Source organism: Corythoichthys intestinalis, chromosome 15, assembly GCF_030265065.1.
Source record: "Corythoichthys intestinalis isolate RoL2023-P3 chromosome 15, ASM3026506v1, whole genome shotgun sequence".
Classification (NCBI taxonomy): Eukaryota; Metazoa; Chordata; class Actinopteri; order Syngnathiformes; family Syngnathidae; genus Corythoichthys; species Corythoichthys intestinalis.
Genome location: NC_080409.1, coordinates 8,486,559 through 8,503,343, shown reverse-complemented (window position 1 = coordinate 8,503,343; position 16,785 = coordinate 8,486,559). Strand labels below are relative to the sequence as shown.

Here is a 16,785-nt window from a genome sequence, read left to right as displayed (position 1 = left end):
CGCATATTTTAAACTTTTAAACAAATTACGTCAAAATGAAAAAACTGGCGTCTGTAAAAAAGTAACGGATATCTTCCACTTAACTATCGCTTAATTGTATTTTTCGGTTACTGTCGCATTTCCCCCAATATTTTAGATGATAAATAATCGATCCAAACAAAGAAATATTAAAAAAAAAAAAAAAAAATGTTTATAAGGGTAAATATATGAAAATGAACATCTCGATCAGTCCTTGATGTCTGATTTCTGCACTGCGACCCTTGTTATATGACCATGTTTCACCCATAAAATCCCCCCAAAATCCAGCTGTGGCCAGTCACAGCTGTCTTGGCACTTGGTGATACATGCTACATGGAGATTTTGGATCGAAAAGAGGTAAGAATACGATAATATCTCGTTAAAATCATGGCGTCTTTAATTATGCTCTCGCATGCTCTCACCTCCAGTTAGGGTTTTGCTGTTTATTATTTTTTAAATGCCCTCCTGTTCAAAATTTTTCTTCCCCCAGAAAATTGAGATTTTAGGCTTTCCAATGATGTACTGTATCACACATGCTTAAAGGACAATTTTGAAATTTGGGCAAATTGGGGGTCTCAGAGCGGAATTTCAACTCACCGGAGTGTTTTCCGCCATATTATATATATGTATATATATTTTTTTTTTTGGGGGGGGGGGGGGGGGGGTTATATGGCGCTTCTTTTTTTTTTGTATAGGGCAGTTTTGCAGGCCATGCACATCCATGCCATTGACAGCCATGCATGTCCAAATTTTCCATTAATTTTAAATGGCACAAAAACGTGTGGCTGTGATTTTTGGCCATCCACTTACCACTACAGCGCATTGACATTCAACAGACACCCAAGTCAGGCTATGCCATTGACGGCTATGCACGTCAAAATTTTCATCAAATATTCATTTTAAATGGCAGAAAAACATGCGGTATTTTACCATGAGTAGAAAATTTGGACATGCATGGCTGTCAATGGCATGGACGTGCATGGCCTGCAAAACACCCCCAAAAAATGCCATATCCATTTTACCACATGGCAAAAAAAAATTGCCAAATGGCAAAAAAAAAAAAATGCCACATGGCAAAAACTTTTTTGCCTCATGTCAAAAATAAAAATTGCCACATGGCAAAAAAAAAATTGCCACATGGCAAAAAAACTGCCACATGGCAAAATCCCTTTGCCACATGGCATACCACTTTTGGTTCTCGGCCCTGCTGATCTTGTCTTTGGATGAATTCAAGTTCACGGCTACGACTCATAAGCGTTAAAATGACGTCACGTATAGGTTCTCACGCAAAACGAATCTATCCTCGCATCCTCTAACGACACATGCGCCAAAATAAAATGGTTGACTGCAGTGTTGTGCGCGGAGCTAACCTGTCAGGTGAAAGTGATGAATCACTGGTAAATTCAATAACGTATTTTTTGTTTGTCTTGTAATGGTACTTTATTAAAAGATGTACAGTTCATAGATTTACAGTTACTCCTGTAGCAGGCAACTGTTTTTGTCTTGGCGCATCCGCAGTTAGAGGACTCGAAGATTTATTAGTTTTCCCTGGGATCAATGTGATGTCATTTCAATGCTTTTGAGTCGTAGCCGTAAACTTGAATTCATCCAAAGACGAGTTTCGTAGTCCTCGTAAAGAGTTGTATTCACACACTGCAAAAAAAATCCGACGTCAGAATTTTGTGGTTAAAAATGCGTAAATACGAACACGAACTCGTAAATACGAGTACGAATTTTTTTTCACAGCTATCTGACTCCATACTGTAGTTGCACGTTAATTTATAAGCCAGTATACATACTGGCGCAAAACCACTAGATATTTTCCCCGATATTTCAAATGCTTTTATCAGGTGGCCAATATGATCGGACAACTCTAATAATTAGCGCAAATAAGATGCTGCTGTAAGAAAGTAATGTAGTTAAACTTCAATGTGTAGGCATTTATGTTAAAACTAATCAGAACAATTCCCGCCAAAACCACTAAATTTTGTCAAAAGTAGTTTAATTAACCCGCCCAATGCATTTTTCTCCCGGCTTTAAAAGCCGCCCTATCTGGCAACAATGAATAGGGTACATGTGACCGCACAGATTATTTGTCATGTACAAGCGCGACACACAAAATGTCACTTCCTCTAAGCCACCTTCCAGCTGTATTTGTCGTCTTTTGCTACTGGATTTCCTAGCATGGATGGTGGAAAATGCTGGTGAGATGACGTGATGTCGGCATATCCTGCAAGATCCGCCGTCATCAACTATTACTAATGAAAGGTAGACTGGGATGAGCGAGAAATGCCCAGGTGTTAGGAAGCGGACTTAGAGGAAGACCAGTTTGCACACTTTGGCAGTTTTGCGCTCATCCATCCCTTTTAACACTAATTCTCCAATTCTTACATTTGTTCACATGCTGTCATTTATATAAAAACACCCTTGCTGTTAATAAAATCTCATATCAAAGAAAAATCATTTAAAAAAACAATCAAATCAAGCAAGCATCATTTTTTTTTTTTTTTTTAATCATTGGCTGCCATCGACGGCCAATCCTTTTAGACCGAGAAGCGCAAATGAATGACCTCCCAGACTTAATGGATTAAAGTGGAAGTTCAGAATTTTTTACATTAAGCTTTATCTCCGAGTTAGCGGTGGAGTTGATTTCAACAAACTCTGTGCAGTTATTAGTTTCAGGGCTCTGGAGTGGCTTGGCTAGCGCAGGTCAGTGGTCCTGTCTTAGCATGCCAATAAAAAAATACGATATTAACAGAGCTAACATAGTCAAACCAGAAACTGCAATTTCTGGAGAAAATACTCTGGGTTTTTGCTGTGTGGAAATACAGATCTTAGCCCCACCCCGGTCGGTTTGGGGACATGTCCAGGTCATATTAGGTAATTTGGAGACATTTGGAAGGCGTGTCCTGGTCATATGAGATAATTTGGGGACATTTGGGGGTGTGTCCTGGTCATATGAGATAATTTGGGGACATTTGGGGGTGTGTCCTGGTCATATTAGGTCATTTGGGGGGCGTGTCCTGGTCATATCAGGTCATTTGGGGGGGGGGGGGTGTCCCAGTCATATCAGGTCATTTAAGGAAATTTAGGGACACGTCCTATTGATGTCTGGTCATTTTTTTCGGGCATTGAAAATGAATGGGTGATTTGGACGTCCATGGCCGTCAATGACATCGACTTACATTTACGTCAATGGAATCCAAGCACATGAGCATCAATAGAATCAGCAAACATGGCCATCAATGGCATTAAACAAAGTAAATGCCATTGAAAATGAATGGGAAATTTGGACGTCCATGGCCGTCAATGGCATCGACATCCATATGCGTCAATGGAATCCAAGTACATTGGCATCAATAGAATTGATATACATGGCCATCAATTGCATCTGACTAAATTGGCATCAATTTAATGTTAATGCCATTGGAAATGAATGGGGAAATTGGGACTTCCATGGGCGTCAATGGCATCGACTTCCATATGCGTCAATGGCGATTATAAATCGATTATTGATGTAAATGTGTTAGCATTTGTAGCATTCAAGCTACCGGACTTTTGTTAGGCAAATTAGGCTAATTGAATCTACTAAATTTAAATATTGATCATACTAGATGGACGTTTGAACACCAATTGTTTTGTGCCAAGTTTTTTATTGTTAAAATGTTTGTCGTTTTGAACAGTAGTGTACATATGTGTGTTAAAGCTTTACAAATTGTCCAAAATGTACTGTTTATGCGACAAAAAAAGACAAAAAACGACTGGAGACAAACTGGAGAACGCGCAAGTGGAGTACGTCGTAACCCAGGGACTACCTGTAACTAACAAACTGCACGGAATCTGTTGAAATCAACTCCACCGACTAATTCAACCTCTGCCAACTCGAAGATTAAGCCTAATGTCAAAAATTCTGAACTTCCCCTTCAAACGCATTGTCGACGGCAGGCAAGGAGTTAAAAATCTGCGTTGAACGCATTTGATCTAAAACAATCAGCGGAATAAATGACGTTCGGAAAGCGCAGAACGGGTCCACGTTAATTAGAAAAGAAAAAAAACAGAAGTGAGGAATCCTGCAGGAAACGAAAAAAGAAAAGGAATGTGTCGGATCCGTCGGTCTTCCTTGGTCAGATGGAGATCAGCTGTTTTTTTTCTCACCTCAAGTCCAAAAACCCCATGGCACTCAGAAGGTCAACAGCTTATCTCTTGGTTCAAAAACGCACATCAACGGTGTTGAACACCCACACGAACGCACACACGCACCCACACACACATTGCACATGTAGTGGCACATCTTTTCCCAGTCCGAAAATGCCTCACTGCAGCCAAAAGATTACAAATGACTTCCCAAAAGATTCACATTACAGTACTGTTAAAGTCTCATTGGACGAAAACAACCATAGAAAATAGAAAGGCCAAAAAAATAAAGAGGGAAAAAAAAAAAAAAGTTTTACACCCAATCACCGTCATTTGCCAGAACTACACAGGAAAAGGATTAGATATATTATCATTAACACCACAATTATGATGATTATTATTCATTGTTTTTCCAGAAAATAGGGGGAGGGGGGTCACTGCGAGGAGGCCTTGGTGGCAATGGCGGACACGCAGTGCTGCTGAAAATTGGGCGAGCTGCAGCCCAGGCGCTGATGACGCCCGCCCTTCAGTCCCGCGTCGCCCGCCGCGGGGGGCGGCTCGGCACGGCTCTGGAGCACGGCGCCGATGTGGTCGAGCAGGTCGTCGAAGAACTCCGGGACGCCCTCGTAACCTACGGACGCGTGTGGCGCTTCAGTCCTGTTTCGACTTTCACGTGGTGCTGTACGATATGAGATGTATCGCCAAAAACCATATCAAACTTTATCGGCATTTTACATGTTTATCGTCACGAATGCCGGAAAAAGAGCTGTTACTCCAATGTGCATTTTGGCCAGCAGAGGGCGCTCGACTAGCGCCGACTCGCTCATAAGTCTGCGGCTCGCGAGACGGGTGGAGCCGCGTCTTGAAATGAGGGCGTTCACTGGCGCATGTTCTACAGCTACCCCAACCTTGACCATGCCCCCGTCAACGCTAGCTACTTCAACGGTCAATGATTTTTAAGTGCGTGAACGTAGCGCACATTGGAAAAGTGCAAATCTGCAAGATATTTTTGAATACATTTTTATAACTGTCACCATCAATGTTCCCTCTATTTTTCATGTGTCTGAGCAGACACACAAGCTTCCTGAGCACACTGCGGATCACTGTGAGCAACATCAGATGTTTACGCTACGGCCACACACCAGTATCACACCATTTCAAAACCTTGGATCATAGCATAGCTTATTAAAATAATACATTATAGCAACAATTTTCATGAGTTTACGTTTAATTTTGGTATGAAAAAATATCTGAACCTTTTGGAATTTGGCATATTTGTCAAAATCACACAGATGAAAATACCGAGTCTGCTTTAACTAAACCACCCAAACATTTATAGGTTTTCATATTTTGATGAAGATAGCATAAAAACAATGACAGGAGGGGGAAAATAAGTAGGTGAACCCTCTGCCTAGAGCAACTTAAAGAGTAATTGAAACCGATTTTGACCTAACATTTTAAGTGAGGTGTGTGCCCAATCATTGATCAGAGGTTTAAATCTGCCCTGTCCACTATAAAACACACACCTGGTAAGAAAAAGAAGCATTTTCTGATGTGCATCATGGCTCGTTCAAAACAGCTGTCTGAACACCTGCGATCAAGGATATTTGATTTGTATAAATATTAAATGTGATGGTTTTTAATCGTTTGACAGCCCTAGTTCAAATATTGCAATTTAAATTTACTAATAAAATCCAAACATTTATTATGGAAATTTTCAAAATGTTTCTTTAGCAGTTTTTCAAATCAAAGTTTTGAATCGAACGGTGTATCACCTGAACCAATACATATGCACTGCAAAAACTCACCTCCTTACAACTGTTAAAATTTTTTTTTTTTTTTTTTTTTAACCCAAAAACCTTTAATTCCCTTGTTTTCAGTGTAGATCTACAAGAAATGAGTAACATTATCTGCTAGTGGTTCAAGTACATTTCAGTCAAATTTCTTGAAATAAGAAAAATAGCTAGCTGAAAACAAGTTTAACATACTTCTTTTAATCAAAACGTCTGTATATTTAATCTTTAGAAAAAAAATTGTCAGAAATGTTCTCAGTTCAAGAATATTGTTCAAAACATAATTTGAAAGCATTTTTTTCTCTTGATTTAGGTGAAAAATAAACTTTTAAATATAAGGGCTTAACAAAAACAAATAGTAATATTTACTTAACGTAAATGCAATAATATGACGCATTAATCTGTTAACTACTTTTGAGTGCCGGTGACCCCTGAAGTTCTTTCAGACGCGACACATTTCTTAAAATAAAAGTGTTGAATCCAAGCCTCATGTTGATGTCTTTCTTTTAGTGAAGTTTAATATGATACAAAAACAAAAGAATTCAGAACTTAATATTAATGTGACTGTCAAAAGACTGTAATGCTTCAAGCCTGGTTCACGGCTAATCTTTTCTGTCGCCACCAGGTGTTGACAATTATTGCCAATCAGTTGTGTCACAGCGCCAGGTAAACTACTAAATAAATTTGTATATCACTTAAATTCTAAATATGAGTCTAACCACATAATCATACATATTTCATTCACAACATAAAAATGACCCTAACACTAGTCTTTAACTCTCAAAACAAAATGGAAAAAAATATTCGACTATATTTTAGAAAAATGTTCTTCTAATTGCAATACTCCGACAGCCATTCATCTTAAAAGAACTGCCTTTCTTTTTTACTTTGACTTGAGCCATGCTAAGGGGTTAGCATTTGCGTCACTTAACTTCGCTGCACTGTTGTTAACTAGCTAACTTGCGCGGCGTGTATGGGCAGGGCACATATGAAAACACAGTCGCTGCTAGTATTGGCTACGTAGCATAAGTGAAGTGAACTGTATCATATTGTTGGCTAGACACCTGTTGCACATTGACTTACGTTGAAAAATGGTACAAAAAACAATTTTGTTGTCTAATTAACGAGATTATATCAGTTCTAAAAATAGATATAAATTAATACTGTAGTGCTTGCAAAGATTGGCAGCGGAAAGTTGCTTCAGTAAATCAGCACAGGACATCAGTTCACTTTTCATCACCAACGGGAGCGTCGCGTTGCCGTATTAAACGCACCGATCGGAGTGCCATGCCAACACATCACAGCAACGCTGACAGTTGCCCTTGTGACGCTACAGTACATTTCTGTTGAATTTTATTTTGTGTGCTGCATAGATTTTCTTGTGCGCTGAGCACGTGCGCAGCTTAGAGGGAACATTGTTCACGATCCTATACTGTATTTCTGGACCCGGAACTGAGTCCCAGTCCCCTGATTTTGAGTCCCGATCCGTTACCTTGGCAATTTATGAGAGAATTTTTTAAAAAAGAAAGTCCAAATTTTATTTTCGCTTTAGCCTCACCCTGCCGACCGCTAGTAATACAGTGACTTCAATTCTATATGAATTCGTCTATTATATTAATTATATTATGCTAACTTAATATACAGCCGTCTTAAAAGTCAAAACCACTAGTGTTAGTAGATAATCTTTACATTTGAGCATATGTATGTATACTACAATGCTGCTTGTTTTTACACTTGATGGTTTGAGGTTGCAGAACGACTTGATACATTTGGTGTCATAATTGTTGTATTATTTTTCACCAAATAAATAAAAATGTACGGTATCACAGTATGAGATTTGTCCATATCGCACAGCACTACTTTCGCGTGTGTCAGGGCTGGTTTGGGAACCTACCTGGAAAGGCGTTGATGTCGATGACGGCGTGCTGACCGGTTTGGTTATTGATGATGACGTCGATGCCGAATAAGGACACGCCCAGCGCCTGCCGCAAAGACCTGGAGAGTTCTCGGATGACGTCGTCGCTCGGAGGCGGAGACATGCCTTCCACGTTGTCCCTCTATAAAACACACGGTCAGATCGTGAGCGACCAAAAGAAGATATCGGCGGGCGAAGCAGAGTCAGACGCCGGTCGTACCGAGGTCAAATCCGAGGACGACTCGGGTTTGGAAACGTTGTGGCTGTTGAAGAAAATGGCTTTCCTGTCTGAAAAGACAAGAAAATAGAAGGTGTTTATCAATTCTGGACACTAGATGGCGACAAAACCCAATTTTTGGGAAAACCACTTCTGAATGTATTCACCTGTTAAAGGAGCAATATGTCAAATTTGCACTTCATTTATTCAAAAAAATGGCCCGAATATTTCAGTAGACATTAGAAAACACATTTGTCAATGGTGAAGCCACGATTTTCCCATTTCAAAAACTCAATTGTCAGTCCGTAAAAGTTGTTGTTTTCATTGTCTTTATAAATAATGTCCCGGCCTCCAACAACAGCCAATTACAAGGTAAATTCATTGTCTATGTCCAGGTTGCCAATGCTCTGTAAGCTTTGTAAACAAAGGTTGCAAAAATAAGGATACAGTACAAGGATGTGCATATAGTCGTGCGCTTGTACTACAAGTACGTGCACTTACGTGCACTCCAAGTACGTGTACTTACATGTACTATTTGTTCATCGGCTACAAGCAGATGTATTTACGTGTACTACAACTACATGTACATGAACTACAAGGACATTCACTTACATGTTAATGTAGAAGTACGTATACTTACATGTTCTAGTATGTTTACTTACACAACAGGTAATCGTACTTACATGTATTATAAGTATATGTACTAGTACTACAAATACATGCTTTTATATGTACAAGTACTACAAGTATGTGCAATTGTGTGCACTACAAGTACGTGTACTTACATGTACATAATGTACTACATGTTCATCGGCTACAAGTACATTTACATTAACTACAAGTACATTCACTTACATGTACCAGTACGTCGACTTACAAAACAGGTAAGCGAACTTACATGTACCATAAGGATATGTACTAGTACTACAAACATGCTTTTACATGTACTAGTACTACGTGTACTTACGTGCACGACAAGTACGTGTATTTACGTGTTCTACATGTACTAGTATTACAAGTACGTGTTTTTACATGTACAAGTACGTGCAGTACTTACCTTTACATGTACTAGTACTAAAGTACATGTTTTTACGTGTACTATTACTACAAGTACGTGTACTTACATGTAATACAAGTACTACAACTATGTCTACTTACACTACAGGTATGTGTACTTACATGTACTACAAGTACATGTGCTAGTACTACAACGTCTACAAGTACATGTTTTTACATGTAGTAGTACTACACGTATGTTTACTTACATGTATTACAGGTATGTGTACAAATACTACAAACGTGTGTATTTGTAGTTGCGTGTACTCCATTAGTACTCCAAGCGTGTGTACTTGCATGCACTAGTACTTGTAGGACCAGTACATGTACTCGTCCTACAAGTACGTTCACTTACACTACAGGTATGCGTACTTACATATACTATATGTAGAGTACATCGGTTACAAGTACATGTATTTACATGTATTACAAGTATGTGTGCTTGTAGTACAAGTATGTGTACTTATACTACAGGAATGTGTACTTACATGTACTTGCAGTACATGTACTAGTACTACAAGTAAATGTACTAGTACTACAAGTACATGTTTTTACATGTATTAGTACGTCAAGTATGTGTACTTACAAGTACTACAAGTACATGTAGATGAACTATACATGAAATACAAGTACATGCACTTACATGTACTAGATGTACGTGTACTTACGTGTTCGACAAGTACGTGTACTTAAGTGTAATACAAGCACGTGTACTTACAAGTACTAGAAGTATGTGTACTAATACTACAGATGTGTACTCGCCTGTATTTGTACTACAAACGTGTGTACTTCTACAAACGTGGACTTGTGTGTACTAGTCCTACAGGCGCGTGTACATGCACTTACATGTACAAGTACGTGTTCTTGTAGTACACGTATATGTACTTACACTACACACAGGTATCTGTACTTACATGTACTACAAGTATGTGTTTTTACATGTACTAGTACTACAAGTACGTGTACTTACGTGTACAACAAGTAGGTGTACTTACATTTGCGAAACGTACGTGTACTTACGTGTAATACAAGTATGTGTATTATTGCTACAAACACTTGTGCTTGCATGTACTTGTACTACAAACGCGTGTACTTCTACTACAAACATGTGTAATTGCATGTACTAGTACTACCAGCTCGTGTACTTGCATGTATTTGTCCTACAAGTACATGTACTTACGTGTACTTGTAGTACAAGTATGCCAACCAGCACAGCAAAACTACCCACGCAATACTTCAGAAATTGCATTTTGTAGTTTCTGACTGAAACGCAACATTGGTATAATACAGCAACTTGATTCTCAATGACCTAGCACTTATCTGGCAACCCAAAGCAGAAGTAATGCTGTGCCAGTCAATATTTGGATCCTGGTTGCAGTAACATTTTTGGCCACCGGTCTTACATATTGCTCCTTTAACGCTCATGTCTTAGTGCCGGCGCCGGCGCTTGACGTTCAGTCCGATTGGATGACTAGCGGTGGTAGCCCCAGAGTCAACTCATTTCTTACCCGCAGGCCCGGCTGGGAAATTCTTGAGAGAGGGTCTCTCCACTACCGTGTAGGAGTCCCCCACCACAAACACCTTGTAGAGCACCGCGTTGTGGTTGATGAAGCTCTGGATGACACAGGGCGGCTTCACGTCCTTCAGGTCCTCCTCGCTGAAAATAATGGCCATCTGGGGGATTTGAAAGGATTGTTTATTTGGAGTAAAAATAGTCAAATGCAATGTGGGATTTTTTCCCCCCTTCTACTTACCTCGTGGGAGTTGGTTCCATGAGCCACTCGAGTTTTGCAAACTGGGGAGCAAATCCAAGTAGGGACAGGCGTAAGAGGGTGGCAACTACTGTAATGTATACTATCAAGCTTAGTGAATGAGAATGTAAGTTTACTCAGAAACTAAAGGTTGGAGGGAGGCGTGGTTGTTTTCGACAACTATGACGAAAATATTTGGTTGATGAACTATTTTTCAAGACGATGACAAGTTAAAAATGTATCTTGCACACTAAATGTACCCCGTAGCGTTAGCATAGCATTCACATTAGCTTCAGCGTGGCGAGCAGTCTGTGGCGTTCTGGCGGAAATCATTCATCGTAAATAAAGTACTGTTTTCCTGCTGAGTGTGTACTATCATAGAAAGAAGTGCTGTGCTTGGTGGTTTGGACATAGCTTGCTAGCAGTTTAATAATGGTAGTAGTTTAGACAGACCTGCTCCTGATTTAGTGCTGGTATGAACCTGGTTTTGATAACAATAGTTTGCATACATTTTTAAAAACATGCAGTCCAAATTGGTAAATGGTAAATGGTGTTACACTTATATAGCGCTTTTCTACCTTTCAAGGCGCTCAAAGCGCTTTACACTATGGAAAACTTTTTTGTTTTCCCCATACTAAAACCTTTGGATCTTTGCAAACGAAAAACATATTCTTCGAGGAAAATGAAACTATTTAGAGATGACTCAAATATGACTCACAAGCCTTTTCGTCCAAAAGGCTAAAACGAAAATAAAAATAGCCGCTGAAAACAACACTGGAGGGAGAGAAGGCGAGACCTTGAAGTTGGAGCTCAGTCTTTTTTTGACGTTTCGGAAGTACGAAACAGCTCCTTTTAAGCCAGACAAGCTACTTAAAGCTTCAAACTTCGCGCCCTCAGTCCATCGCGGATTTTTTTTTCAATCAAATGTTTTATTTATTTATTTTTTTAGATACAGATGAGCTGTCCCAAGCCGATCGAGTAGCCTCACTCTCTGCATTGGAGCAGCTTATTAAAGTTAACAATGATTGACAGACTTTTAATATTTGATTGCCACAGATGCTTGAAACCCGAAGCTTCAAAGCGCCACATGCGTCAATATTCATTTTACTTGTTAAACAGTTGCTGTGCCAACTCATTGTGTGTAAGTGAGCAGCTTGAGCAGATTTGAGTGGACTCACTCAATGAAGCATTTAATAAAGAATAGAATAAATTTTGTTTAAAAATAGTTTTGTGGGACAGTAACAGGTTTAAAACTTATTAATTATTACCAGTGTTGTTAATAACGGCGTTAGAATTTTTTTTCAGTAGTGAGTAATCTACGGTAATGAAATACTTTTCCCATCTTGGCAACGCTGTTACCGTTACTGAGGTGGGAAAGGCGTGCGTTACTATGCGTTACTATGTTGGTTGAATGACGCAAGAAAAGTCACGGACTCACAGAGACGAGAGAGCAGAGCAGGAGTGGGGAGGAGGCAAGGGAGTTGGGATGCCGTAGCAAATGCGATGCTAGGTGGCTCCAATAATACCTGACGATAGCCGATAGCCTACAAACTACGCCCACATGATGCTACGGTAGATATCACATATTATAGAACTAGAACTTGTCCCCAAAACCCTTTGAACTTCACATTGTGTGACCTGTTTTTCTTTTTTCTTGTGAGGAAAAAAAAAAACATGAAAATTAACACCAGTTACTTTGCCAAGTAAGTACTAATTACTCATACATTCAGAGTTACTAATGCAATTACTTTTTGGGAGAAGTAATTGGGAATTGTAATTAATTACTTTTTTAAAGTAAGATTAACAACAATGATTATTAAATTCTAAGCGCTTAAAAACTCAATTTAATTTTTTAAACATACAATATATATATATTTATAGCAGCCGGATTTTTAGGAGATTTTATGGGTGAAACATGGTCATATAACAAGGGTCGCGATGCAGAAATCGCAGACATTAAGGAGTGGTCGAGATTTTCTTTTCCATATATTTACCCTTTTAAACGTTTTTTTAATCCATTTTTCTTCGTTTATATCGATTATTTATCATCTAACATATTGGGGAAAATGAGAAAGTAAGAAAAAAAATACAATTAAGGGATAGTTATGAGGTAGTTATCCGTGACCTTTTTACAGACACCATTGTTTTCATTGTGACGTAATTTGTTTAAAAGTTTGAAATATGCGAGTGAATAATATTTCAAAGTTGTTGTTTTTTTTTAAACTAAATATTAGACATCAATTAATGATTTTAAGCTAAAAATGACAGACATTTCAAATAGTAAATATAATTACTAAAGTTCTTTTTATGGCTGGGTTGAAACAAAAGCGGTTGCGCGACGTCTGTAAACGGGGGTTTCCAGGGTAAAACGGACAAATTAAAAATAGTTCGGGGGCTTAATGCGCCATGAATCTGCTATTGCAGCATATAGACATATTGTTCTATCAAATTCAACAGTTCCTTTGGCTTAAAATAAAGCAGTTAATTTTAAAGAGGGGTGCAAGAGCAGAAAATGCTTTTTCAGTCTTGTCTGTGTTTTCTTCCATATATATTTACAGACGTCGCCCAATCGCTTTTGTTTTAACCTAGCCATAAAAAGAAGGTTAGAAAGAAGAGAAAGAAGAAAAATTGGGGGGAAAAAAAAAACTTTTAAAAGGGTAAATATATGAAAATCTCGACCACTCCTTGATGTCTGCGATTTCTGCATCGCTAGCCTTGTTATATTACCATATTTCACCCATGAAATCCCCCAAAAATCCGGCCGTGGCCATTCACAACTGTGTCTTGACACTCGGTGATACATGTTACATGGAGGACAATTTGGCCAAATTGGGGGTCTCAGAGCGGAACTTCAAGTCACCTGAGTGTTTTCCGCCATATATTTATCATACTATATTATTAATTATTATATTTATTTTTTTTATATTTATGAAGTAGCTTAGACACTAAACGCTGTTAATCATTTACCCACTAGAGGGCAGTAGCACTGTAAGTGACATCACCCCGTGTGACCATTTACCCCTAATTTTCTTAAAAGGGCGACAACCAACAAAAAAGGAAAGTTACTTCGAGGGCCGATGCTTGAAGGATAGGTAGGTGTTTTTAAAGAGTTCAATGTCAGGCGACATTACCAAACGAGAAACGCTGATGTCATGTACGACACGATTACGGGGAAATTGAAGCTAGTTTAATTTCACAGCAGCAGTATTTCGCAAGAGCCCAAGAGTCGAATGAGTACGCCAACAAGGTTAGTGAAGAGATTGTTGAAATTATAAGAAAAGAGCAAATGTGAAACCCAGAACGGCTTGCTAAAATTGGTTTGAATATATTGTTCTACGTAAAGCACATCAGGCAAAGTCTGCCCTTCATACTTTTACCACACCAAAATTGCCCCCCTTTGCAAAAAGTTTGAACACCCCTGTTACAACCTGTTTTGGGAAAGAGGGCCCAACAATATAATGACTGCACTATTTTCTTCATATTTGTCTCAGTCATAAACAATGCCATTATATATTTAGGGTAAATAGGGTTTAAAATTATCATGCGGGGTCTTTCAAATTGGAAGGACCGGAGATAAAATGTCTTCCAATTGTGGAATGAAGCATACTTACTGAAGGGAAATGTGAGTCCATGCTTCCTGATCACCTCCAGCACATCCGGGCTGCACTCGCTGTTGAGGACCATGAACGGAGGAGAGCGAATCCTCTCGTCTGGCGTGTGACAAGAAAAAACACGTAGATATGCACTGTTAACTCAGGATGGAGCCTTGACTTTAGATGTCAAATGAAATCAAAAGGTTTGTTAATATTTCATAGAATAATAATAATAATAATAATAATGGCTGTTGATAAAATATCAAAATGGTGATATATTGTGATACTTGCTACCAAAATCTTCCAAACTCTGTGGCGGGCATGGACGGTGCTCAATGCCCAATCCATTAACACTACGAAGGGTGAAGAACATCCCCTCATTCGAAACCAGAGCATTCACAGTCACTCTTCCGTTTATCGGGGCATTTACAGGTCACGTTCTGTTCATTTTAGGGCATTTACAGGTCACTTCCTGTTGATTTTGAGTCACTGCCTATTCATTTGGGAAATTCCCAAGTCACTTTCTAGTCTGTAACCCAAAATCAACAAGAAGTGACCCATAAACTGCCCCAAAATCAAAAGGAAGTGACTGAAAATCAACAGGTAATGAATGACCTGAAATGGCCCAAAATTACCTTGTTGCAGGCATTGGCTGCCACTGATGACCATAAATGTGGGAGGGGCCCGTTTAAAGTGGGAGGGGTTCATTCACTGCCACCCTCTCACTTCAAATGCATTAGATGTCTCCTAGTGATAAACTTGAGGCCAAGTTATGCTTCCGCGGCAGGCCACTTGCGCCATCAAGGAAGACCAGATTTAAGACCCCCCCCCCCCCGTAGCTTTTCGTGTTCCTTCACAATTTTCTGAATTGACGTCACGTCAACGGGTGTGACATGGTGGAAATGGACTGTGATTGGTCTGCTCAGACTGTTGTTTCTGGTTCAGCGCGAAATCACCGCCATTGTCAAACATTATTTTGCTACACGCAAGAATGGACCAAGCCGACGAGAGTATCAACGAAGAGCAAGTACGACAACTTCTACAATGTCTCGTGAAGACATTATGAAGATTGCCAAACGGCAAGCAATTAGTCGGAGGAGATTGCTGAAAATACGGAGCTGGAGGTCAGCCAGCGATTGAATTTAAAAAATGGAAGAACCGCAGAGACAATTATGTGTGTGTTTGGATTCGAATGGCCACACGAAGCGGTGACCCAGTCGGCCAAAACTGCCAGATTTTTATCACTTTATGTCGTATTTTTGGTTGGTGCACTTCATCATTTATTGTGTACATATGTTTGCTGTGAGTCTGTGACTTATTTACATGTGTCACACTTCAAGTATATGAAGAATAAAGCACAGGTTTGATGTTTAATTTTCAACTAGAAAGTTCACACACTTGATACATAATCACTGATTTAGAGTGCCTCGGTGCTTTTATGATAACATGTTTACCATCAAGGCTTACAAACGCACTTTGGGAGTTCCATAGGCGCCAGAAATTTGCTATGGCTTCCCACTGGCTGGTTGTAGGACACGGCAAAAAAAAAAAAAAAAAAAAAAAGAAAGAAAACCGGCTGGAGGGCTGTCCACAATTCTTTGCAGACCTCAGACAAAACGCTGGACACAGTGCTCGATGCCAGTTCCAAACTCGCCGCCACAGCTTGCTGGCTTCCACCCGAGGCTAGAATTCGTAATGTGACGGCATCAACAGTGTGACAGGCCGCCTCCAAAACAGTCTTCTGTGTCACCTGTGCCTCAACATTTGTATGATCAACATTTGTTGTTCAATGTTGATGAGCTGAAGATCAACATTCAGGCGTTTTATCTCCGTTAGCATTTTAGCATAGCAGTGTAACCTGAAGAAAACTAGAAGTCGTCAAGACTCCCCCAAAATCCAACAAACCCAACGCTATACCCCTCTAGTGGCTTGGCGGTGAATAATTTTTTTAAAATGCCCTCCTGTTCAGAAAATTGAAATTTTAAGCTTTCCAATGATGTATCACACATGCATATAGGACAATTTTGAAATTTGGCCAAATTGGGGGTCTCAGAGCGGAATTTCAAGTCACCTGAGTGTTTTCCGCCATATATATATATTTATAAATGGTTTTCAAGCACTTCAAATGTAATAATCACAACACGTTTTAAACATATAACTGTCCCACTGAATTATCTTTAAACAAGCATAACGTAGAAAAATGCTTGTCTTTATTAAATGCTTAATTGAGTGAGTCCACTCAAATCCGTTCAAGCTGCTCAATTACACACAATGAGTTGCCACAGCAACTGTTTAACAAGCTAAATGA

General features: G+C 39.3%; 1 protein-coding gene across 2 annotated transcripts in view; it reads right to left on the bottom strand.

Annotated features, from left to right (window-relative positions):
- Nucleotides 1-704: 704 nt before the first annotated feature.
- The window catches only part of itpk1b (inositol-tetrakisphosphate 1-kinase b), a 108,632-nt gene continuing 92,551 nt past the window's right edge, over nucleotides 705-16,785 (bottom strand). For both annotated transcript variants that reach the window (XM_057858564.1, XM_057858565.1), the window contains 6 exons: nucleotides 14,496-14,594; nucleotides 10,888-10,928; nucleotides 10,642-10,807; nucleotides 8,081-8,148; nucleotides 7,840-8,002; nucleotides 705-4,783 (listed from right to left, as the gene is read on the bottom strand). In XM_057858564.1, coding sequence (XP_057714547.1) covers nucleotides 4,587-4,783; nucleotides 7,840-8,002; nucleotides 8,081-8,148; nucleotides 10,642-10,807; nucleotides 10,888-10,928; nucleotides 14,496-14,594 — 734 coding nt within the window. In that variant the 3' untranslated portion in view covers nucleotides 705-4,586. The remainder of the gene's footprint in view (nucleotides 4,784-7,839; nucleotides 8,003-8,080; nucleotides 8,149-10,641; nucleotides 10,808-10,887; nucleotides 10,929-14,495; nucleotides 14,595-16,785) is intronic.